This window comes from Maylandia zebra, linkage group LG15 (assembly GCF_041146795.1).
Source record: "Maylandia zebra isolate NMK-2024a linkage group LG15, Mzebra_GT3a, whole genome shotgun sequence".
NCBI classification, from domain to species: domain Eukaryota; kingdom Metazoa; phylum Chordata; class Actinopteri; order Cichliformes; family Cichlidae; genus Maylandia; species Maylandia zebra.
The window spans coordinates 34318201-34342589 of record NC_135181.1 but is presented as its reverse complement, the minus strand read 5'-3'; the positions used below and the strand labels follow the sequence as shown (position 1 = coordinate 34342589).

At 41.0% G+C, this 24389-nt stretch overlaps 1 protein-coding gene across 2 annotated transcripts in view; it reads left to right on the top strand.

Annotated features, from left to right (window-relative positions):
* large1 (LARGE xylosyl- and glucuronyltransferase 1) overlaps positions 1-24389 on the top strand; it is a 66084-nt gene that overhangs the window by 27007 nt on the left and 14688 nt on the right. For both annotated transcript variants that reach the window (XM_024805195.2, XM_076874327.1), the window contains exons 4-9: positions 1088-1170; positions 10361-10484; positions 10631-10802; positions 17941-18045; positions 18361-18473; positions 21905-22030. In XM_024805195.2, the coding sequence (XP_024660963.1) occupies positions 1088-1170; positions 10361-10484; positions 10631-10802; positions 17941-18045; positions 18361-18473; positions 21905-22030 (723 nt within the window). The remainder of the gene's footprint in view (positions 1-1087; positions 1171-10360; positions 10485-10630; positions 10803-17940; positions 18046-18360; positions 18474-21904; positions 22031-24389) is intronic.

The following is a 24389-nucleotide window of genomic DNA, read 5'->3' as shown; positions in this document are numbered from 1 at the left end:
TACAAAAGTTACCGACTTTAGAGTGTGGCCACGGGTTTGGCCATTACAGGGAGCAACCATAACCATACAATTTCCTTAGGGATTAATAATGTATGCTGATTCTGATTGATTCTGATTCTAATTTTACTTATATAGCACCAAATCACAGCAGCAGTTGTTTCAATGGGCTTTTTATTGCGATGTAAAGACCTTCCCAGGAGTGGCCAGCCAACCAAAATTACCCCACTCATCCAAGAGACGACTTATCCAAGAGGTCGCAAAAGAGCCAGAACAACATTGAAAGAACTGCAGGCCTCAATTGCCTCAATTAAGGTCAATGTTCATGACTCCACCATAAAAAAGAGACTGGACAAAAATGGCCTGCATGGCAAAGTTCCAACATGAAACCCCCTGCTGAGCAAAAGGAGCATAAAGGCTCATCTAAGTTTTGCCAGAAAACATCTTGATGAACCCCAAGATTCTTGTGAAAATATAAACTGATGAGACAAAAATTGAACTTTTTGGAAGTTGTGTGTCCCATTACATCTGGCATAAAAGTGATACAGCATTTCAGAAAAGGAGTGTCATAGCAACAGTAAAATATGGGGGTGGTAGTGTGAAGGTCTGAGGCTGTTTTGCTTTTGCAGAGCCTGGAAGACTTGCTGTGGTAAATGGAACCATGAATTCTGCCGTCTACCAAAATATCATAAAGGAGAACTTCCAGCCATCTGTTCAACTATATGTTGTGAAATCAACATATATTTGAGAATTATTAGAATATCTGCTCTAAATGTATGAAGATATTATCATATGAGTATATAGTATAGTATCATAAAAGTATTATCAAATCTATTTCCTCAATCTTCTCATTAAAAATTCATTCGATTTTACAAAGCTTCATCTTACAGTTGAGTTTTATACACGTTTGAGAACTTTTGTTTGACAGTTACTATAATTGCCCTTTGGATTGAGGTGGAATGAGTTAATGAATGCTCCAACACACAATCACTGTTTTCTTTTTCTTTTACTAAGCCAATTCACAGTTATACTTTGTTCCTTGTGCTGTGCACATCTCTCCTTCTTAATCGCTTTGTCATTTTCTCCTCAGACCATCCATGTGGCCATTGTATGTGCAGGTTACAACGCAAGTCGAGATGTGGTGACGCTGGTTAAATCTGTCCTCTTCCACAGGTACAGCAAATCTTTTCTCCTTCTCTTAAAATAACAGACTTGGTGGAGTATAAATCTTTTTTTCTTTTTCTTTTTGTGTACTCATATATACACACTGATTAGTTTATAATAATGTTTTCCAACAAATTGATGTATTCTGATAGAGTAGACTAGATACCAAAGTAAGACCCGGGCCTTTTAGTTATCAGTGTTATCCAGTTCAGGCCTGTCAGGTGATCTCAGCAGTTTATTGGTGTGAAATCGGTCTAACGATTGATGTACGGTTTGCACAGTTTGTCCTAACCCTAACCCAATTCAGGCAATCGGACTGCAAGATTGAGTTCCATATGGGCTGTGGCACGACATCCATTGCAATGGAAGATCATTCTCCTTCTGTGGATTTCCAGAAGGTCTAAAATTCGAAGTTCTCTGGGGACTTTGAGTCCTTTGATCTCCAAATCAAAAAATCTGACCTAAGAGCGAGGTCAGAGTTACTTCAAATGCACATTAACCATAGTTAACTGACAAATATCTATAAACATTTCTGCTTGAGGAATGAAGCATGAACAAAATTAGTTTTAAATTCAAGTTCTGTTTTTATTGTATTGTACAAATGACAAGTTCAAAATGTTTCTACATTTCACCAGTCATGAAACCAGAGTTAGTTTTGTTCTCCTAAAGTAATGCAAGTCACTTTGCATCAGAAATGGCTGTGACTTCACCACTTGAGGGAATAGCCCCTGGTGAGTTTTTGAAACTTTGCTCTGTTAAGCTAAGCTAAGCTTAAGCCTTGGAATAAATATTGCACAATAGATATCAGTGGGTTTCCCAAGTGGGTGTGCTGCAGTCTTTCTGGTTGAAGTCTGCTTCTGACTGAATGCCTAATAGTGTCCATTTTTTTAACCTTCCACACTTTGTTGTGAATCTTTGTTGTTAATGGCCTTAGGGTCAATGTTAGAGTCTTCTCCACTTCGGAGAACGTCTCCCTAGAAAGTGGACATGTCTGCTAAGTCACTTTCATTTTCGGGAGCATCAGCAGTCAAGTGTTTTTCACTCTACAGTGGTCTCTGGATTATCATGAAACAAGTTTTCTCTGATCACTGTGTCATCGACGCCTAAGCAGTCTTCAGTTAAACTTGGCTGCACTATCTCACTATCAGCTCTATCAAAGTATGATTTAGGAACCTCATATATTGTGGTGAATTGGGTGGTTTCTTTGGGAAGCCTCTCATGAAGCCGGATGGTATCCTCCTCTGTCTCAGAAGGCTCAGTCTCATCATACTATTTAGCTGATAACCGCGTTATTGGCTTGTGCTTGAATTTTGTCGTAACAGGCTTCTCCCCAGTTGGTGTGATGAAGCCACACGGGAGTAAGAGAACTTGATGAACAGTTCGCCAAGAAGCTTCTTTGTTCTCAGGTTTTATGGTGTAAATTGGGAGATCTCTATCTTGTTTTACCGCAACATAAACATCTGACTCCCACTCAGCAAGTTTATATCTCCCTCTCAGGCAGACAGCATGCACTAAAACAGACAATCTGGTTTGACAACCACACATTAATTCATAAGATGAGAATCCTGTTACATCATTCTTTGTACAATTGTACGGATGGACCGACAGTTTCGAATAGCTATGCCACTGTGATTTGCCTTTGTTTTCCAATGTGCCAAACATGTTCAGCAAAGTCCTATTAAAACAGTCCACAGTGTTTCCGGTGGTAGGGTGTGGTATGTATTTTGTGAACACCCATGATTTTGCAAAGTTCTTTGATGATGTGTGATTCAAAGTCAGGCCCTTGGTTACTGTGCAAATGTTCAAGAATCCCATAGCGGACAATGAAATTACCCCACAGACAATTGGCTGTTTGAGCTTTCTGGTTTGGTGTTGGGATTGCAATGGCTTACTTAATAAACTGGTCTGTAAGTACAAAAATGTCCTTAATATTACTCAGGCTCTTTTGGTCCTTTGAACATGATAGGCTCAAAGGAGCAGCGCTTTCAGGAAGGAACTTTCTCAGAACACAGTGTTAACAGGTTTTAATCTTTTCTCTCAAAATCTTTCCCTCAACATCTGCTTGGCCAGTAAAATCTTGTTCTCACCGAGGTTGAGAGTATGTACAATGCGTAAGCCTCCCATATCATCATGGAGACTCTGGAGGACTGCATCTCGAAACTGTTCCGGAAGAACAGTGTGTCAGGTTACAGAATCAACAACTTGATGTGTCCGGTACAGTATTTGATTGTGTAGCTCAAGAAGACTGAATTGTCTAATTAGCAAGGGGATATCAGGCAGTTGCTTTCTAAAGTTGGGTTAAACCTTGTTCCCAGTCTCAAGTTGAGCTATGGTTTCCCTCAAACATGGGTCAGCTTGTTGATTGGCTCTTAGCTGCTTTACTGGCATGTGGGGAATAACTAGTAAATCATCACACTGATCTTCATTTACAAACTCATCTGGTATAGCAGCTACAGACAAGGCTGAGTGTACTAGGGTGAACGCACACTCCACGTCTGTGTTTTCACTTGGATTACAGCCAAGGAGATGCTTCTCACAGATAGCTGGTACCACATCTGGGCCAACTGTGATTCCTTGACCAGACAGATCTGTTTCAGTGAACCACTGTTCACTGAATGTACGTTCCTGCTCTTTTTTGTGAAACAGTGTCATTGAGCAGTTTTCGATGTGGTCACATTGAAAGACCATCTGCATCAGAATTCAGCTTTCCAGCTCTGCACTGAAGCTAAAAGTTAAACATAGAAAGTGCTGCTAGCCAACGATAGCTCGCTGCATATACACTCAACAAAAATATAAACGCAACACCTTTGTTACTGCTCCCATTCCCCATGGGATGGACGTAGAGACCTAAAATTCATCCCAGATACACAATATAACCATCCCTCCCAAACAGTGGTCACAAATCAGTCCAAATGTGTGGTAGTGGGCACATCTGCTATATTGAGATAATCCATCCCACCTCACAGGTGTGCCACATCAGGATGCTGATCTGACATCATGAGTAGTGCACAGGTGTACCTCAGACTGCCCACAACAAAAGGCCACCCTGGAATGTGCAGTTTTGTCTCACAGCAAAATGCCACAGATGCCACAAGCAATGAGGGAGCGTGCAATTGGCATGCTGACAGCAGGAATGTCAACCAGATCTGTCGCCCGTGCATTGAATGTTCATTTCTCAACCATAAGCAGTCTCCACAGGCGTTTCAGAGAATATGGCAGCACATCCAACCGGCCTCACAACCGCAGACCTCGTGTAACCACACCAGCCCAGGACCTCCACATCCAGCAGGTTCACCTCCAAGATCGTCTGAGACCAGCCACCCAGACAGCTGCTGGAACAATTGGTTTGCACAACCAAACAATTTCTGCACAAACTGTCAGAAACCATCTCAGGGACGCTCAACTGCATGCCCGTCGTCCTCATCGGGGTCTTGACCTGACTCCAGCTCGTCGCCGTAACAGACTTGTGTGGGCAAATGCTCATATTCGATGGCGTCTGGCACGTTGGAGAGGTGTGCGCTTCACGGATGAATCATGGTTCACATTGTTCAGGGCAGATGGCAGCTGAGAATGTTCCAGTTCTTGCATGGCCAGCATACTCACCGGACATGTCACCCATTGAGCATGTTTGGGATGTGCTTGACCGGCGTATACGACAGCGTGTACCAGTTCCCACGAATATCCAACAACCTCGCACAGCCATTGAAGTGGAGTGGACCAACATTCCACAGGCCACAATTGACAATCTGATAGACTCCATGCGACGATGTGTTGCACTGCATGAGGCAAATGGTGGTCACACCAGATACTGACCGGTTCTGGGTCCCCAGACCCCCAATAGCGCAAAAAACTGCACATTCCAGGGTGGCCTTTTGTTGTGGGCAGTCTGAGGTATACCTGTGCACTACTCATGATGTCAGATCAGCATCCTGATGTGGCACACCTGTGAGGTGGGATGGATTATCTCAATATAGCAGATGTGCCCACTACCACACATTTGGACTGATTTGTGACCACTGTTTGGGAGGGATGGTTATATTGTGTATCTGGAATGAATTTTAGGTCTCTACGTCCATCCCATGGGGAATGGGAGCAGTAACAAAGGTGTTGCGTTTATATTTTTGTTGAGTGTATTAAAGGACTACTGTCACTGAACTGGCTACCATAAAGGTAATCACAAAGTTTTTTCGTAACTGCCCACTTTCGGGCTAAAAACTCTAATTTGTGGGCATGGTAATGAGACTCACGCTTACACAAAACCCTGCTAGCATATGCTGTGACTCTTATCTGACCCTCCTGCTCCTGATACAAGGCAGTACCAAGTCCCATAGTGATAGGATCGGTATTGATTTAATTTCAATTCAATTTTATTTATACAGCGCCAAATCACCAACAACAGTCACCTCAAGATCCTTTGTATTTTAAGGTAGACCCTACAATAATACATACAGAGAAAAACCCAACAATCATATGACCCCCTATGAGCAAGGACTTTGGCGACAGTGGGAAGGAAAAACTCCCTTTTAACAGGAAGAAACCCCCAGCAGAACTAGGGAGGGATGGCCAGCCAGATTTTAAGTCGAGGACAGAGAACCACTGGGACTCACTCAGCGTGGAGAAGGTCTCCTCCAAATTCGGGAGCGCGTAAGCATCTTTCACTGTCTGCAAATTGAGTTTCCTGTAATCAACACAGAGACACATGTTCCCATTCTTTTTCCTCACCACCACTATGGGCGAAGAGAATGGTGACGTGGACTCCCTGATTACACCTGGCTGTTCTTGCAAATGCTTTTGGACAGCTTTACTGTGCTTAAATGGAATCTCATCAGACAGCTTACGCAGTGTTTTACCTGATCTCCCAAAGTCAAGTCATCTAGAACCACTAATGCAAGTGTGAGAACTTCAACCTCAGCACCCAAAAAGTCCTTGGGGAATACAACATTAATCTCAATGTAGCCTAGATAATGCATAGATTAGCCATTGGCTTCTTTAACCTCCAAAAGCTCAAGGATTGCTCTGATCTCATGTTGTGGCATGTTCTGATTGTAAAAAGACTCGGGAACTGTGGTAACCTGGGAGCCTGTATCCATTATGCAGCTATCACAATTGCCCTCCATTTGAACCTGTGCTGTAGTTTTTACCCCTATCAAACCTTTGGGTAATTTGAAATGACCTCGCTCAGCATGCAATGTTAATATCACACACTTCTTAGCGGTCACTTTAGACTTCTTATCAGTCATATGTGTTTGACCCGTTGCATTTCCCATCTGTCTCACGACAGGGAATGTCTTCAGTTTAATGAAGGTGTGTTCCTTTGCTGGCGTTCCCATAACTGCTGACAATTCTTAGTTCCTTCTTTTTTGCAGCTACCAAGGCATGAGTTGAATCTGACTCACACGTGGCCACAATGTGACCATCCTCTCCACAATGAAAACACTACCACAGTTTTGGCTTTAAAGTAGAGGTGCTGTGTAAGAGGGCCCTGGTTTGGTCTTTGCATGGTCAGGTTTTTTTAGTTTCATCTTTCTGTATCTGTTCTTTCTTAGAAGCTGTGGTTTTCATTTGTTCCATGAGGGAAATCAATTGGCTTTTCAGGTCAGCTTTTTCAGATTTTTTTTAACCTGCTGATGTCGCTTGATGCAGATTCAGCCTGTATTTCACTTGCTGAACATTCTGTCTATGGGAGACAACCTTCAGTTTTGTAGTACAGAGGTGCAGTTTTATTCAACTACTTTCTGTTTCTTGCCTATGTTCTGCAGTACGCAGCAGCCACAAAAGCTCAGCAAGTGATGGGGGTTCTTGATTCTTAAGTTCTGGCTGCAGAACAGCAAGCAAGTCATGGTCTCAACAGCCACTGTAAAACTGTTTCAGGAAGTGTTTGTTGACCTGTTGTGGCTGTATACCTCCCCTATATACAATGCGGTCAATGCCACCTGCAAGCGATGCAAGTAAGCCATAATAATCTTGCTACGTGTTCATGAACCTCACCAACAGTTCCTCCCCATCCTCAGCTGTGCCAAATGCAGAGTCTAACAACTGCAGGTAGGTAGTTGGTGGCACGTTGGGTCCAAAATGTCTAACTACATCTGAAGCTGGAATAAGAAGGCTCTTGAGTTTTTATGAGTCTTCTCCAAGTCAGAAACAGAAGTGTCCATCATTAGATCAACATGACCGTTCTGCCTAATTGTGTTTTATATAAATGACTGGCTACATACTTGGTACGTCAAAGACAACTCATTGGGCTCCCCTTCACTAAAGAAGTGAAAACATGATGGATCCTCCTCCTGAGCAGACAGTTGCCTGAGCAGTCATCCTGTTGGATTGTTCTGACTGTGTAGGGAATCCTGGTGAATCAAAATGTGGAACAGCATCTAGGACACTGATCAACAGATCCACTCTGACCTTGTGACAAGATTTAAACAAAATTACTTAATTTTGGTATTTCTTCCCTCTATTGTCACCTTGTAATTCATTATTGAATATGCTATTAATTCCCTGTGAAACAAGCTTAAAGATGTGTGCCATTTCATTCTTTATATTTACTGTTCTGCCGCTTAATTTCTGCCGCTAGATGTTTTAGCAAATGAATTTTTTGCTACCAGTGAATCTCTTGCCTAAATGATGGAGAGCCTTGTAGAAGAGCCTGTCTGTGTGACTGATGCTGTCACTCCTGAGAGATGGCCTTTTTATGCTGCACTCTGTCACATAGTGGAGGTTCTTATCATTGTCTTCTGTTCAGCAGCAACTGTATATGTCCTGTCTCAATAATACAACCTCAGCAGAAAAATAATGTCATCAGTTTCAAAATGAGCCTATTTTGTCTTTGCTATTTTCTGACACGTAAGCTAAGATAAATTGACTGGTTGTTATATAAAGTGTGACAAGCACTCAAAGCGCTTTGTACAACATGCCTCATTCACCCACTCATAGAAGCACTTTTGTTTTTTACTACACATAAGTGCTTTCTGTCACACTCTGATGAATGCATGACCTCTACTTCCTGAGCTACATCCACCCTGCATTACAATGGTGTATGCTAATATTAAGACAAATACAAAAAGTTGAGGTCAGCGTGCAGGAAATCTCTATGACCTAGCAGCTCAGGCTTCAGACTGCTCGAAGCACTCAGTTTCAGAGAGTTTTTCCTACTCTTGGCTCTGTTCGATGTCAGTGAGAGCGAATATATTTCTGTGTGGTCATCTCAGTCACACATCTGTGACTGTGAGCCACTCTTGTGTTTTTTAAGGCTAAAGTGGCCTGTTCCAGACAGATAACCTCAAGGGCTGCACCAGGGAAAAAGTAAATACTGTTGCCATAGTAACATGACGTTGTTACAGGTCTACAAAAAAAAGCTTTCTAAGCAAGAGGTTTGGCTGAACAATTTTTGAAAAATGAATGTGGACAATGTATGCCCATTCAACAGTTGTTACTTTTAACTATGACTACCATACATTCCCTACATATCTATTTTCTAATTAGTTACCATTTCCAAAAGTGTTACAAGTAATGAGGTATGATCAAAAGATTCTGAGAACAGATCTATAAAATCAAAAGCCTTATCTGATATAAATATGGCCACTGTGACACTGAAGGTCAAGGAAGTTATAGAAGGCCAAAGGTGATGGCTGGTTGAGTCAGTGAGTGAGCATTGTCTTGGTGCAGGTTTGAGCCTGCACAAGATGGGACTCTTTTACGCACCACGGTTCTGATGTTTTGGCTAAATTTTCTCTGTCATTGTTGAATATCTTAAAAGAGCACGATGAGGGTCTTGATCTTACTTTGGAAACTGTAGTCTCTTGCACTGAAAACTGCTCTACCACACTTGAGCTCTCATCTTCAGTGAGGGTCTCTCACAGAAAAGTTGGGGCGGTTTAAAAGAGAAGTGGATGTAAATTTAAACTTCTAAAAATGTACAGTAGACTGGCACACCACACAGCAGAAGCAGTCAGTCGAGTATATTAAATAAACAGATATATTAGATATGTTGAAGCACAGTCGTATAGGATATTGTGAGGCTGACAGCCAATGGTCTGACTGTTTGGGCACTGAGAGGGGAAAAGGTGCCCCAGTTGCACACACACGCCATCTGTTGTAGTTTAGGATAATCCTTCACTCTGAGCAGATATGAGCACAGTGGATCTTAGTGTCTTTCACCAAATCCACAAGAAAACGCCGTTGCATCATGAGGATGAAATTGTCATGGGTCACTACAGCCTAATAGTTTTTATAATCAGATGTACGTGACACTTTATTTTTAGCACAATTCTAATCGTCCCATCAAAACCTTGTTGCTGTTTATCCAAAGGATGTGAAGGTCTTTTCAATGTGCACTGCTGTGTTGACAGCTTTTCTGATTTTCTGGGTTCTGATACATTCTGACAGCTCCCAGCCTTCAGTGCTTATTGAGCCAGTGCAGCTGACACATTGATACACAAAGTCAAGCAGCATAAGACACCCCCGGGTGCTCACATCCTCAGCTTAGTGTCACTTTCCTGTGACCTGATTCGGAAGTCCTGAACACCTATTTTATACCCCCATCCCTCACACCTCTTCCCTGAGCTGAAATGAGATGTAAGATTATCATCTCTCCATCAGTGTGCCATGTCTGTCTCTTGCAGCCTTAGGGTTTAACACATGCATTTATTAATGCTGAAGCTGAAACAACTGGACTTGTTTTCTTGTTTTGGAGTTCTCAAGCATATCACATAGTCTTATTGACCAGGAAAAGTACAGTTTATATTTATGTGCTAAACAAGAAAAGATTGGGTTCTAAGACAACAGGAAAGATGAGTGCATTTTGAAATGGATGTGAAAACAGTTTCCATTCCTGTACCTGTACGTCTTGTGCCTTATTAAACTCAGTCTCTCACAAACTTTGCTAAAATGGTTATTCTTCTAGCGGACAGCTCATGTAAATAAACGCAATGAAAAAATGTGGCTGCTCATTTAATATGCCATCTGTGTGTTAGACATCATGATGTGTGATGAACATTTTTCAGAGAATATGAGAAACACATATGTGGATCATGGGCACATTGGTGACGTTTTGCAGAATTTATTTCAAGTTTCTTGTAAAAATGGACAGTTTGTCCTTTCCAAACTCCCACTGTGCATGTACTGAATGTTTTGTGATATGATGCAGGAAGTAAAAGTAAAAGCCGTGAATTCATTGGAGCTTGGTATTTGTGTGTGTCTACAGGCGGAATCCCCTTCATTTCCATTTCATCACAGACTCCATTGCTCAGCAGATCCTGTCCTCCTTGTTTCATACATGGATGGTTCCTGCCGTCAGGGTGGACTTCTATGACGCAGATGAGCTGAAGGTGGGGAACACAGACTCCATCACCCTGCTTTACTGATTGGGCTGCTTAATGATCTCATGGCTACTGCTTTATTTAATGCGAAACATTATGAGCTATTTCTATTTAACAGTAAATGATCCCAACCCTTATTTCCTCTTGTGTTTCAGTCCGAAGTCTCATGGATTCCTAACAAACATTACTCTGGGATTTATGGGCTAATGAAACTGGTACTGACAAAGACCCTGCCATCAGATCTACAGAGAGTCATCGTTCTAGACACAGACATCACCTTTGCCACTGACATTGCTGAACTCTGGGCCGTCTTCCACAAGTTCAAAGGTAATGCAACTCCTTTTCTCTCAGATGGCCCCGCCCCTCCCTGTTTGGTGTTTCTCTGTATTATTGTAGAGTCTTTGAACTCTGAACTTAAAAATGCAAAGCTGAGATAATTTGGACATGCAGAGGAGTGAGAGTGGATATACTGAACAACAGATGGTTAACATGGACTGAAAGCATGAGGAAAAGAGAAAGACCTCAGAGGAGGTTAATGTATGCAGAGGCTGGAGGATACAGGGACATGGTGAGATGAAGACAGATGATCCAGCGTAGCAAGCTCAAAAGGAAGCAGCTAAAAGAAGGAGAAAAGAATAATGATAAAGAAAATAAAGTGCCACAAGGTGACTGCTTTTGGGATTTGGTAAGAATAAATAAAACTTAGTTGAACTAAACATACAACATTCCTCTGTTCCCACTTTTATGAAATGTAAAAAGCTTAGTTTTGTTATAGAAACTGTTGTCCAGACACGTTGCTATTATTGTTTCTACTGAAAATGTCAAGCGTCCTCATATCAGTGAGAGTAACAGAAAAACCTCTCTGTGTGATGCACTTCAATAGCATCGCAAACTAAAACCTCCAAAATGTTCTTATTCTTTAATCAACACTTCTCCAGTTCTACCTTCATAAAAGATGTGATATACTGGATTAGTTTCACTGACGTGCACCTATAATTTGTTCTGTGAAGTATGTGCACTGGCCTGTTCTGTTCTTCTTATTCTAAATGTGGGAATTCTTCTTTGTTTGGATACCTAACCTGCTTCAGTATATTGAGGATACTACAGAGCTCTACATGCTGAGCATGTTTGTCCAGTCTAATGTAACTGCTGGGAGAATGGGCCTTCTGGAGGCATGCAGCCGCGAGCTCTTCAACAAGCGACCCTCCTCCCAGCTTCCATTCATAAGCGAAAGCCAGGATCACGGGGCAATATTTCACCATCATATGATCACAGTTTGATTGCGTTAGTGTAATAACATCATGGCAGGAGATGCAATTTATATTTAATTTACACATTAAGTCTCTGGCAAGCAAATTGACGGGACACAGATCAGACCACAGAGACCCGTGTCTGAATTTCTGCCCCTGCCCTTCTACACAAGACGGGGCTACGGTGAAATTTTCCCTCTGAACGGTTCCTGATGCAAATCCAGAATGAGTGAACTTCTCACTTAAGACAGCCTGTGGAAAGAGAGAATCTGAGCATAACACAGAATGAGTGGCCCCGGAATCTGCAAGAAATTCCACTTCCTGACCACAAACTAACGAGGAGTGATTTATAAGGTGCACTATCTGAATGTACATATGTACCAGCCGGCAACGCAGAAACATTACAAGTTACAAGTAACGTGTTATTGTAATCTGATTACTTTTTTCAGGTAATGAGTAAAGTAAGGGATTACTATTAACCCCTTACTTCACTCATTACTTGAAAAAAGTAATTAGATGACTGTTACTTTCTCATAAGCACGCTGCGTTACTGCGTCACCAAACCATGATTTTGTAAAGCGTAAAAAAGTAACTACATTACTTTGAGTTTGATTCTGTAAAAAGGGACAGAAACATTAATAATGTGTACTTTATTGATCCCTGTGGGGAAATTACTTTCTGCATTTGATCCATTCACTCAGTGAAGCAGTGGGCAGCCACTAAGCAGGCGCAGGGGAGCAGCGTGTAGGGACGGTACCTTGCTCAGGGGTACCTCAGGGTAGCCGTTCAGTGGATTCAAACCCCCGACCTTCCGATCATGGGGCGACCACTCTACCTACTGAGCTATCCCTGCCCCCTTAGCGTCTGCTGTGAACTGTGCGTGGGAAGAAAATCTGAGCAAACACCGAGCACACTGCCACAGGAATGTGAAATTCACAGAGAAACCCCCAGATCCCCCCACTGACATGACTGCTACAGTACCGGGCAAACCTCCACCCGCCCCACTCCTGCTAAACAGGTGAAAATAGATTTAAGAGCAACAGGACTCAGTGCAGCTGAATCTTTGATTTTATTTAATCTTTGCTGTGTTTTACTTGCATCTATTTGAAAGAGTGAGTGTAAACACAAAAAATTATTTTATTTTATATTTTTGAAATATGCAGAAAACAGGTTTAAATGTTAAACAAATTTCTTCAAGTCAAAGACAGCTACATATAATTTTTGCTTAATGCAATGTGCATAAAATGTAAACATTAAAACTCGTAAAACAAATTTTAAAAAGAGACTTTTTTCATTTGATTAATTTTATATGATGGATTATGCAGAAAAAATAGAATTGGGTTGAAAGGTCTATTGTTTTATTACGTATTCAGGTTGTGTATCATATTTTTAACAAGTAACTGAGTACTAACGCAACTAATTACTTCTGAATATAAGTAATCAGTAAAGTAATGGGATTTCTTTCTTGGAGAAGTAATTAGTAACTAATTACTATCTTCTAGTAAGTTGACCAACACTGCTAATAAGTTCATTAAAAATAATATGTTGAAAAATGTTACAGGAACCTAAGCTATTTGAGTTAGTAGTGTGTGTGAATGGGTGGATGTCTGGCTGTGTAAAGCGCTTTGGGGTCCTTAGGGACTAGTAAAGCGCTATACAATACAGGCCATTTACCATTTTAGTAGGAGTGTTTTTAAAAAATAAGTTTACATTAATTTATTTTAGTTTGAGTGTTTGGGTTTACAGCTAGATTACACCTCTTAGGGTGAGTAATTGGGCCCAAAGAGCTGCGCCCTGTCTCTGTCACTACCACTCACACTCCTGCTTAGTTCAGTGTCAATAAAAGTGATTTGATTTGATTTGATTTGCTGTAGGAACATTCGGACAGTGCTGTTTTTGATGTATTTCATGATGCAGTCTAACACTGAATAACTGTTCCCTGTGTTTGTTTGTTTTTTCACTTGGAACTCAACTAATTTCATACAAATATTGTGGCCATCCAGTTTGATTAACCTTTATAAACTATAGCTTTTTGTATTTGAGTTCTAATTATCCTGCTCAGGCAGATCTGCGTTCTTTGTTTCGTAGCCTTTGTAAAGGAGCACCCTGCTCTCTGCTGCCTGCTGCAATAAGCTCTCATTAATCTTCCTTATAGCCTTCATTAAACCTGCCACCACTGCACCCATGCTCTTCTCTCCAGGCTCCCACTGCCTCTTTCCTCAACCTTTATCTCTGCCCAGCTTCCTTCAGTAATCTCTCACCTTAAAGCCCGCATACTCCCCTCCTCCTCTCTTCTCTTAATCTCCCAGTTATATTTAATTCCACCCAATTGCTGTCTTTATACTTTTTGTTCAGTGACTCAAAAGCTTTAAATGTATGAGTGAATTCAATTCTTGCTTCTTTTTATTGCAGCGTGGTTCCATTTATGAGGCAGCAATTAAAGTTTTTGACACTTTGTTGTGAATTTAACATAAAAGCTGGTTTTATGATATGATTAGGTTTCTATTGGATCTGGATGTTATGATATTTGACCCTAAAGTGTCTGCTACTCAGTGGCGTGTCTAGAAAATTTTTGTTGGGGGGGCCAGGTAGGGGCACAGATTTGGAGAAGTGTGGCAGATTTAATTGGCAGATAATGTTTAAAAAAAAAATTCCACCAACCCTTAACCATAATTCAATAATCCTATAAACCTAATAACCAAATGCACTTTTAACTCTTATTAGAATGAGATTTTAACCACTACGGTGCAAAGTTTTTAGATACTGCGTTGATAAAGTACAAGAGATACAATCAGTGCTTTGTCAGTGTTTACTCAGCATTCAAGGACAGCAATATTTGCATAGCATTTTTACTGACATATAGTGCACATATGTTTTGGGCAAAAACATTTTTGAAAATTAAAATACGAACATTTGTAACAAACAATTGACAAATTAGCCAATGCCAATGCAAAACTTTATCTGCCTGTTAAAAAAAGAAGATAATCTTCTCACAAACTGGTGTTTGATTTTGAAACAGGAAAAAAGTGGGGAAACAACTGAAAAGACTAACATTTGAATAAAACCTGAAAGCAAGTAAATACTTTCTATGCTGCCTTATGGTAAACTTTGGTAATATTGATAAAGAACAACACTGGCTGATGATGAAATACAGTCAGCTGGCATGGTGACACTGCCAGTATTAACCTGCAGGGCTGGACTGGGACAAAAAAATTGGGCATTTTTACTACAGACCGACCCACCAGGTATTAAAGCCATAAAGCCTTTGAATGAAAACAAATGCTGTTGTGACAGTGATGTACAGTCTTGTTGGTATATGTATGATTTCTATACATTTTACATCAGATAAAAACTTTGGTTGTAAGATTTAGATAATTATTTAATAAAAACTAGGTATTTTAAATGAGAATAAGAAAGAAAAGTAATTTCTTTGTGCCCACCTTTCCCTGTTAATGCCCTACCTGGCCCCCTGGCAAAACTTTGCTAGACCCGCCCCTGCACAGTTACCAGCTGTCAGCTACATAAAAAAGGATCCTGGGGTTATTTGTCTCTCAGAAACAGTTCATAACTTCCCTTCAACTCATTCATGTCACCTAAAAGGTAAACCTGTTTCTCCATCACCTGTTCAGCTCTGATGGTTCAGTAAGGACATCTCCTGGTTTCATCTTCATGTTTCCCTCTCACCACATATCTAAACAGACATCATGACCAGCAGCTTTACAGCTGTGGCTCCAGCAAACATCAGCTGATACTAGAAATTAATATTAAATACATTCTAACAACAGCTGATCAAGCTTAAACGTGCTGCTGTTGTTTAGCGCGACATCTGCTGGTTTCCTCTTTCTGGCGCAAAGTGGGCGATAAACAAGAGAGAAAAGCCGATCAGCTGATCATTGATCAGTTTCATGATTGAAGTAGCAACAGGAGAGGGAGGGGGAGAGAATGAGAGAAGAAGAGGCAGCTGTGCAGCGTAAGGACAGAATAAATCCAGCTTTGTGTCTTTTTTCCATTCTAGCTAAAGTCCGGGACAAACTGCGTCTCTTCTCAGCTCAATACGAAACGCGTAATATTTTCTCTGAATGAGAGACCATTCCATTTTTTTAAGGAGCCGTTGGCAACTCTACTAACCTTATGAATAAAATAAAGTTCACTATCAGTAACATCATAGCACCCACCCAGCTGTATAAAAACTCCGTCAAACTGGCTAGAACGCAGTACGAGTTATTGCAACTGACAGTAAAAAGTCAGCAACATGAAAATAAACTCCACCTAAACTTGGTTTATATCTGACCCAGATAGACTGCAGGTCATAACTTCTTACCTGAAGTTCAGTTCACCTGACACTCGGACTGGTGGCTGCTTCGGGTCTCTCCTCCTGCCTCCCCTTCCCTCATCCACCTGTTGCCTCTGTGGAAGCCCCGTCATAGCCACCACCAAACAACGGAGTTATTTCTACACATCGACCTGCATCTGGCCAATCCACCACCTCTCATTGTTCATGCCATTACAAAAAAAATAAAAAATAAGTCACTGGGGATATGCCCGGTATGCCCGATGGCCAGTCCAGCTATGTTAACCTGCAACCAAATCTGCAGCTCCATACAGCAATGTTACGACTTAGATTATATCTTATAACTCATAACTCTTATGTTAGCTGCCCTCAGTAGCATACTGTCTGAAATATTCCACAGCTGCAATAATTCTTTAAGTGTTATTTTTTCCTTGGTATTCTAATTTCACCGAAGTTTACTAAACTCAACAAACTTAATATTACTTACCGGGACATTTATTCTGTCCTCATTTTCTTTCACCGAAAAATTGTTTCCTGCAGTGCCATCTTTCGCGCTTGGCTCTCCTACCTTTGCTAACGTGATGCGCATAGCGCAGAAGCGATGCTGCATTCACTTACACTCGGATATCTGAGCGTCACCGTGAAAACATAATCGGACATTTGATATTTGATTGAATTTTATTGTTTTGCCTTTGGGGTGGCACCTGGGGTGGCCAGTCTGGTTTGGGGGGTGGCCTGTGCCCCCCCAGGCCACCCCGCTGGACACGCCATTGCTGCTACTGATGCGTCCAGCTTCCAGCTTGGTGACCTTTCTTGCAGAGAGACAATTGATAGGAGAGAACTCCACACAGAAAAGCCCCGGCCAGATAGTGAATTCAAACCCAAGACCTTCTTGCTCTGAGGCAACAGTTTTTCACTCCACTATTAAGCTCATGTTATGTCATTCGTGCAGTTTTAATCTACTGTTACTGCTATTGAAACACTTTCTCAAATGATGCAGTCAACCCGCTCTAGAAACGAGCAGATTGTTTCTATAAATTCTCTTATCTAAACAATCTACATACGTCCTTTCAAAGTCTTGCTGAACTCGGAGTGCGGAGTAGAGAGACATTGGACCCAAATGCAGACGCTTTGGACGGACTTAAACCAAAAGTGAGCCTTTATTAGCAGCGGAACAGGACACAAATGCAACATGAAAAGAGACAACGAATAAACTACAAAGCCTAAACTGGGAAGAAACTAAAACATAGGCTCATAGCAAAATAACCGGCATGAAATGGGGAAAGTAGAACCCTCAGGGGAGATACACAGTCCATCCAGCAGCAAACCTTAAATACACAGAGGGGTAACGAGAGGATGGGAAACAGGTGGGAACACAGCTGGAGCTAATCTAACAAAATGAGACAGAAAACATGATACATTCACAAAGATGCAGACTTGAGGCTGAGACATGGAGACACGACTGACTAGGGAGACACAGGAAATGCAGAACATAGAGACAAGGGTGTCTCGACATGAAACAAGGAACACCGACTATACGCAGGCTAGATAAAAGTTGAGGAAGAACTAAGATCACTATTAACCTAAGAAATAAAGATAACCAAAACCATGAATAACAATAATCAAAGAATATTATATTATATAAATCAAAAAACACAAACACTGGGTCACCAGATCCAGGACTGTGGCATACAGTTATTCCTCCCAATATAATCATGATGTTTTGTCCTCATCCCTTATGAAATGCCTTTATTTTTTTCCTCAAAATACTACAAATCAGTAATTACTAATGACATTGCAGCCACTGTGCAGCAGGTTAGAGTTGAATGAATTGAAGGTTGTGGAGATAAAAAGGTGCTTGTTTGAGACAAAAAAAAAAACAAAAAACAAGTGAGAACAGTCATGATATGTATGTGTGTGGCAGGCCAGCAAGTTCTAGGTCTGGTAGAGAACCAGAGTGACTGGTATCTGGGGAACCTGTGGAAGAACCATCGACCCTGGCCAGCACTGGGCAGAGGCTTTAACACTGGTGAGTACCTTATAACCTGCTTTTAGCATGTTAGCTGTGTAAAGCAAAGTCTAGATGACTGAATTTAAGAAAGGAAACAAAATGAGAAAATGTGAATGAGAAACAACACTTCTGGCACTGCGTCTAGCTGGTCTTAAGGAAGAGCTGGCCTTCCTTAAGACCAGCTAGACGCCAATCACTCTGTTTCTTAAGCTACCATCTTTGTTTGTACCGTGTGTGTGTGTGTGTGTGTGTGTGTGTGTGTGTGTGTGTGTGTGTGTGTGTGTGTGTGTGTGTGTGTGTGTGTGTTTGAGCGTGTGTGTGTCCACTTTACAGGGGTTATTTTGCTCCTCCTGGATCGTCTGCGAAAGCTCAGATGGGAGCAGATGTGGAGACTGACTGCAGAAAGGGAACTAATGAGCATGCTGTCCACTTCCTTGGCAGACCAGGTAAGACACAAACACACACACACACACACACACACACACACACACACACACACACTGTCATAGCTCACATCACAATTGTGTCATTTAAATTGTGAAAACAGCTGTATTTGAAAGTAGTATTTTCGGACTTACATAATTAAATAAACCTGTTGTGCTTTCATATACTGACAGCACAGCATTATGGTGCTGCACCAATATAAAAATGTCCTTTAAATTTGACAACTCTGCATTCAGTGACAGTTAAAATCTGAATAGGAATATCTCACTCTGGTACTGGATGAAATCACCAGGAAAAGGAGGTTGGGACTGGTGGGTAAACCTGCCATTATAATAAAAGTCATTAAAAAAATATTTTCAGTTGTGTATAATTAGTATGAGTACGTTGCATCAAATGTTGCAGTCAATAAAGGTTATAGACTGTACAAAAAATGACATGTTGGATATTGATGATTGAACTGTTCAAATGTTTCTTTAATTTGTTGAAAACAAAATGATGTGACAGCAGTTACTGGAAAACAAAATCAACTCTGGCCCCTTTGGGGTCAGAGGTTGGGTTCCCCCCCTTTGGAAAATGGTTCTGAAGGTCAGTGATCCACTATTGGTTTTTCCCCCCCAAAAAACCCCCCAAAAATTCACTGGCCACAGCAAAGAGTAGGGACCTGGGAGAGAAAAGTACCAGCATTTTTCTTTTTTTTTTAATTGGCTGACATCACAGTTGAAACACTGGAACATGAACACATAATGGTAAAGGTTCCCTGCAAAAGTCTAAATCAGGCGTTAGTCTTAAGCTGGGCTCACACTGTGCAATTTTTTCAGTCGAGCTATTCAGCTCCTGCCCAAACTGTATGATTGAGTCGCAGGGGTTAGAAGTTCATAGGTCACGATGCAGCGTCTCACACTATACGGCCTGATCTGATGCGACCTGAGTGCTCACACTGTGCGTCCATAACATGAAGCTTATAACACAAAATGTGCCTCTCGCTCCCCCTCTCTGTCTTTCACACACACACACACACACACACACACACACACACACACACACACACACACACCACCACCACCACCATCAACTTTGCTAAATTGCTAATGAAAAACATTGATCAGGCAGCTGTGACTGAGCAGCAATGTATAGATCCAACTATTTTCATGGTTGTTGTGGTCGTGATAATTTTGTGAGGCCACATCGAAAAGACCCAGATGAACTTGCCAAAGTTCTACAAGTTGTGCCTCCATCATACGCTGCACTGCCGTGTTGCTCCGTCTTTTCACTTTCATTTCTGTGTTTGCGCGTGCGCAGTGTGAGAGGCTGCAGTGACAGCCTCACGACAGGATTTCAAACATGTTTGATTTTCTTACGACCAAATGATTGATGATCGGGAGCTGGTCGTGAGGTGTTAATCGTTTCTTGTTACCCCACATATACTACACCAGGGGTGTCAAACTCAAATACACAGTGGGCCAAAATTCAAAATGAAACAAAGTCGCGGGCTAACGTTAATATTTATTGAAAAAAAAAATCTTCCTCCAGATATAAGAATGAATCTTTTCTTATGGACTCAAATAAGTTTAGCTGAAAAACTGAATATGGAACAAGCAAAGCTTAATACTAAACAATATATATATTAGCTATATAATACCAGTAGGCCAGCTCTAATAGTAATTTGGTATGGCTTCGCGGGCCAAATGTAATTAGGCTGCGGACCAAATTTGGCCCGCGGGCCAGAGTTTGACACCTATGTACTACACGATGCACAACACACGATTAAGGCGAAACTCGGGCCGATCCCCAAAATGGTCGCACGACTGAAAAATCGGCTCAAAATGGGCCAAAATTGCACAGTGTATGCCCAGCTTTACATTGTATCTCAAAAGATATAGTTTTGACCTTCATCCATTTTCTCACGCTTATCTGGGTCCAGCTTACAGAGGCAGCTGTCTATTTATAGACATCCTCCCTCAACTTGTCAGTGACCTGCTTCACTCTTCGCTCAGTAAATAGGACGTCAAAATAAACAGCGATTCCTCCCTTAGCTGCATGCAGCCCTTTGCCATCTGAGAACAATCGTGTCAGATTTAGAGGTGGCAATTCTCATTTCTTTTGCTTTAAAACTTGGTTGCAAATCACCCAGTGGGAGCTGGAGGTCACTGCCTATAAAGTGACTTGCCTCACCTAAAAATGTTGGTCAGTCATAAAATTTAGGAACAGAATTGATAACAAAGGGTCCGACTTACTGCTGGATCGAGAGCTTTCACTACAGTTGTACAGGGACCTAATGGCCCATACCAATGAGCTCCTGCCACACCTGAGTTTTTGCTTCAGCTACTGCCGGATCCATTCTCCTCTTGGATTGTCAGTGACTGTCAGCTGACTCAAGACACCTACAAGCTAAATAAAACTTATAAGACTCTTTCTCCTCTGAAACTTTAATGTTTGGATCTTTTGCAAAACTAAATATACTAAATAACTGGAGTCCTGCATTGTGCCTGTGCCAGGATGATAGAACTCTTCATGTATATGTTAGTGGTCTTCACAGTTTCCACAGTCCACTTGGGCATACCTATGTGCCAGTGGTCACAAAGACATGTTATCATACTCTGAGTTGTTCCACATCAACAGTCACAGGGCAAACACTGAGAGCTTTGTGAAGTTATCCTTTTTCCGTTTAGTTATTCAGAGCTTGTCTAGATGAGAGGTATGGTTATGAGAGTTAAATTAAACCTTCATTAAGTAAAATTCCCGCAAGGTAGGCAGTTTGGAAAAGGAGCAGGCTCCTTTCAGCTTTCCATCTGCCTTCTGCTATATGACTTCCTTCCATGGACTGTCAGCCCACTTTATTGTAGTATTCATTACATGGTTAAATAGTTTTTATGTTTCCCATTAGGAAGCTAAAGCTGCCACTTAGGCTTTTGCTTTGTGAGTTTTCAAAAATCTCAAAGTTAAAGAAAAGTCTGTCAGATGTAACCAGACTTCATTTCCTCAAAGCAATTTCAAGTTTTTCGCTTTATGAGAGTGAGTGTACGAATAAATGGACTGTATAAGGATGAACATCTGGATACATACAGCACACTTAACAGGATGGTGGCTGAGTCAGAACTATGAAACTGGGCCCAGACCAGTAAGATTCCAGAATATCTTTTTCACTTGCTTTTTATTAAACATAAAACCATGAGGCAGGTAGTAATCCCTCCCAGCTCTCCGGTTGCTGATGATGATAAATGATTCATGTATGTAAAAAATCGAAATCGATCAATTAAACACAGAAAAATACTCACAAAGCAGATTCCAACTTAGTTCTTTAAGTTAGCATTTGTACCACATTTAAAACATTCAGGAAGACACATCTCTTTCAGCAGATTAAAGAATGGACAACCTAAATATGTGGGGGTTTTTGTGTGGGGATATCATATCTTATATGATTTTGTGTCTGCAGGATATCTTTAACGCAGTGATCAAACAAAACCCGTTCCTGGTTCATCAGCTGCCTTGCTTCTGGAACGTCCAGCTGTCTGACCACACCCGTTCCGAAAAGTGCTACAAAGATGTGTCCGACCTAAAGGTGAGATCTTGATAAGCCCGTTATACATTTATCGAGACACATATGAACCTGCTCGGAGGTGTTCCCCACTTTCTATCCTTTATTTTACTTTCTATTTTTCAAATAACTAGACATTTCAAACCCTGCATAAGAGTACTATTAAAAAATGAGATCAAAACAAACTCTAATGTTAGTTGTTAGTGCCATTAACCATGCTCTTTAGATTCACTGCTCCTCTAAACTCCAAAATAACACCAGCATGCAGCTATAGATTATGTGCACTTTAGCATATGCTACTTCTGGTGGGGAAACGCCTGTAAGGCGCTTCGTTTCCGGTGTGATATTCGCACCTTGTTTACGGTCGGGTTTTCCAAAAACAGGTCAACCAAATGGATGAATCAAGCGGCGATTTACATTTCTCAAGATGTCTTGAGCATTTAACGAATATATCTGTAGATGATGTTCATCGACTTGTCGATATTTTCCCCCTCGCCTCAGGGCAAAATAGAAAAAGGATTCAAATTTTATATTTCTTAGTATTTGTATATAGTGTTCTCTCGTTTATTGTGGGTGTCTAAAAATAACCAGCAATAGGTGAAATCTGCAAAGAAGCCAACTTTATTTTTTTACAATTATTTTATATGTTTTAAGGCTGTAAAACCCCTCACTACACGCTTTGTACAGTTTTTTTCAGACAGGCATCGACATTTTCCCACTTTTCTCTGTCATTTAAACACTTTAAGAGTTCAAACCTTCGTAAAAAAAAAAAAAAAGTCCAGTATTATAGAATGAAACCAAAGATCAAAACCTGTTTTCAGTCTCAAACATTTAGTTGAAAAGTAAACATACAGTATATTTGTTTTCCTATAAATAATAATGACGGATTTTAGAACTAATGAATTTAAATGTAAGCTTAATTGCTTCATTTAAGCTTAATGCACCTTATAACCCGGTGCGCCGTATGGTCCCAGAAGTCCAATGTTTTTTGTGCCATGGTTATCTTCCTCTGCCTCTCGGGTGCTACCACAGGTGCCTATGACGGTGCAAAACGTTTCGTCGGCATTGTTTTTGTTGAGGAGAAAACTTACAAACTTACAAACATACAGTACAGCACTTCAGAGTCACACTGCTAGCGATTGATGTAGCGATTCTGTACTGTACAGGAGAGACGGCACGGAGATCGACAACGGTCTGCAGTCGATCAGGACGCAGAACACACTGCGCTTTAAAAAAAAAAAGAAAAGAAAATCATGCAAAATTGCACTAAAAACATCCGCGAAACAGCGAGGCTGCGAAAGGTGAACCGCGTTATAGTGAGGGACCACTGTAATTGTGAAGCTAAGTCACAACATACCCTTTGTAAATACTAATATATAGAGACCCTTACCAGCAATCATTCATGTATTTTTTATATCCTGTGGCTTTTTTTCACGGTTTGTTGACATGCTGTGTAGGAGAGCACTTGACCAGCTGATATCGACATAACGGGGAAACATCTGGCTTTGACTATTCTTCACCTGTAGTTTCAATACTGGACATTTTCCTGTTTAAATCATAAGAACTGTCACTATACAGAGATGTGCTTCTGAATGTGGACGATGTGTCTTCTGATGTGATGTAAACAACCAATCGATCTACACGCTTCAAACGTCAAAATTGATCATTTTATTTTTAATGACACGGCAATGGTGAGTGTTCCCACCTTTTGCTCTTTGTAACTTAATGTAATCTTTCCGTTTTCGTATTTCGGACATGATTTTGGAGTCCACCTTCGCAGTAGCGATTGACCGCAAAATAAAGCTACCAGAAATGTACAAGCCTACATCCGGTCTTAAAACAGGAACTTAGCATTTTCTCGTGCACAGGGTCTGTTACTGTTCTTACCACACTGGTCTGTGTAGGTTTTTAGTCATCCAAGTAAAAGTAATAGAAAATAACTGGACGTGTTTAACTTTCCACACTAGCACAGTGCTTTTGAGACCGTTAAACAAAGACATTAAGAAACTCTGCTGAATGAGTTTTAGGAAAAGCTCTTGATCTTACCAATCAAAAGTGAAGCCACGCCTCATACATGTTTTGGCAGTTTTGTGGATTCTTTCATGTGGTTTCTTCTATAATGTATCTTCTTGCATTGGATAATGCTACATGTGCTCCTCGCACGGTTGGCAGTTCATTCTATGTCCACAAAGTGTTCTTGGCCAAAACACTGAGTTGCGAGCATCTTGAATGGCATTGCTGAAACGTATTTATATCAATCTGCAAAAAAGTGCAGTTAGTGAAATGGCACCTTTGTCTAAAGCACTGAGTGAAGTAATTTCACATCTTAGCAAACAGTATAATGAGGCTTTTCTTCACTGCTCTCTCATTATTTTTGCCAGGT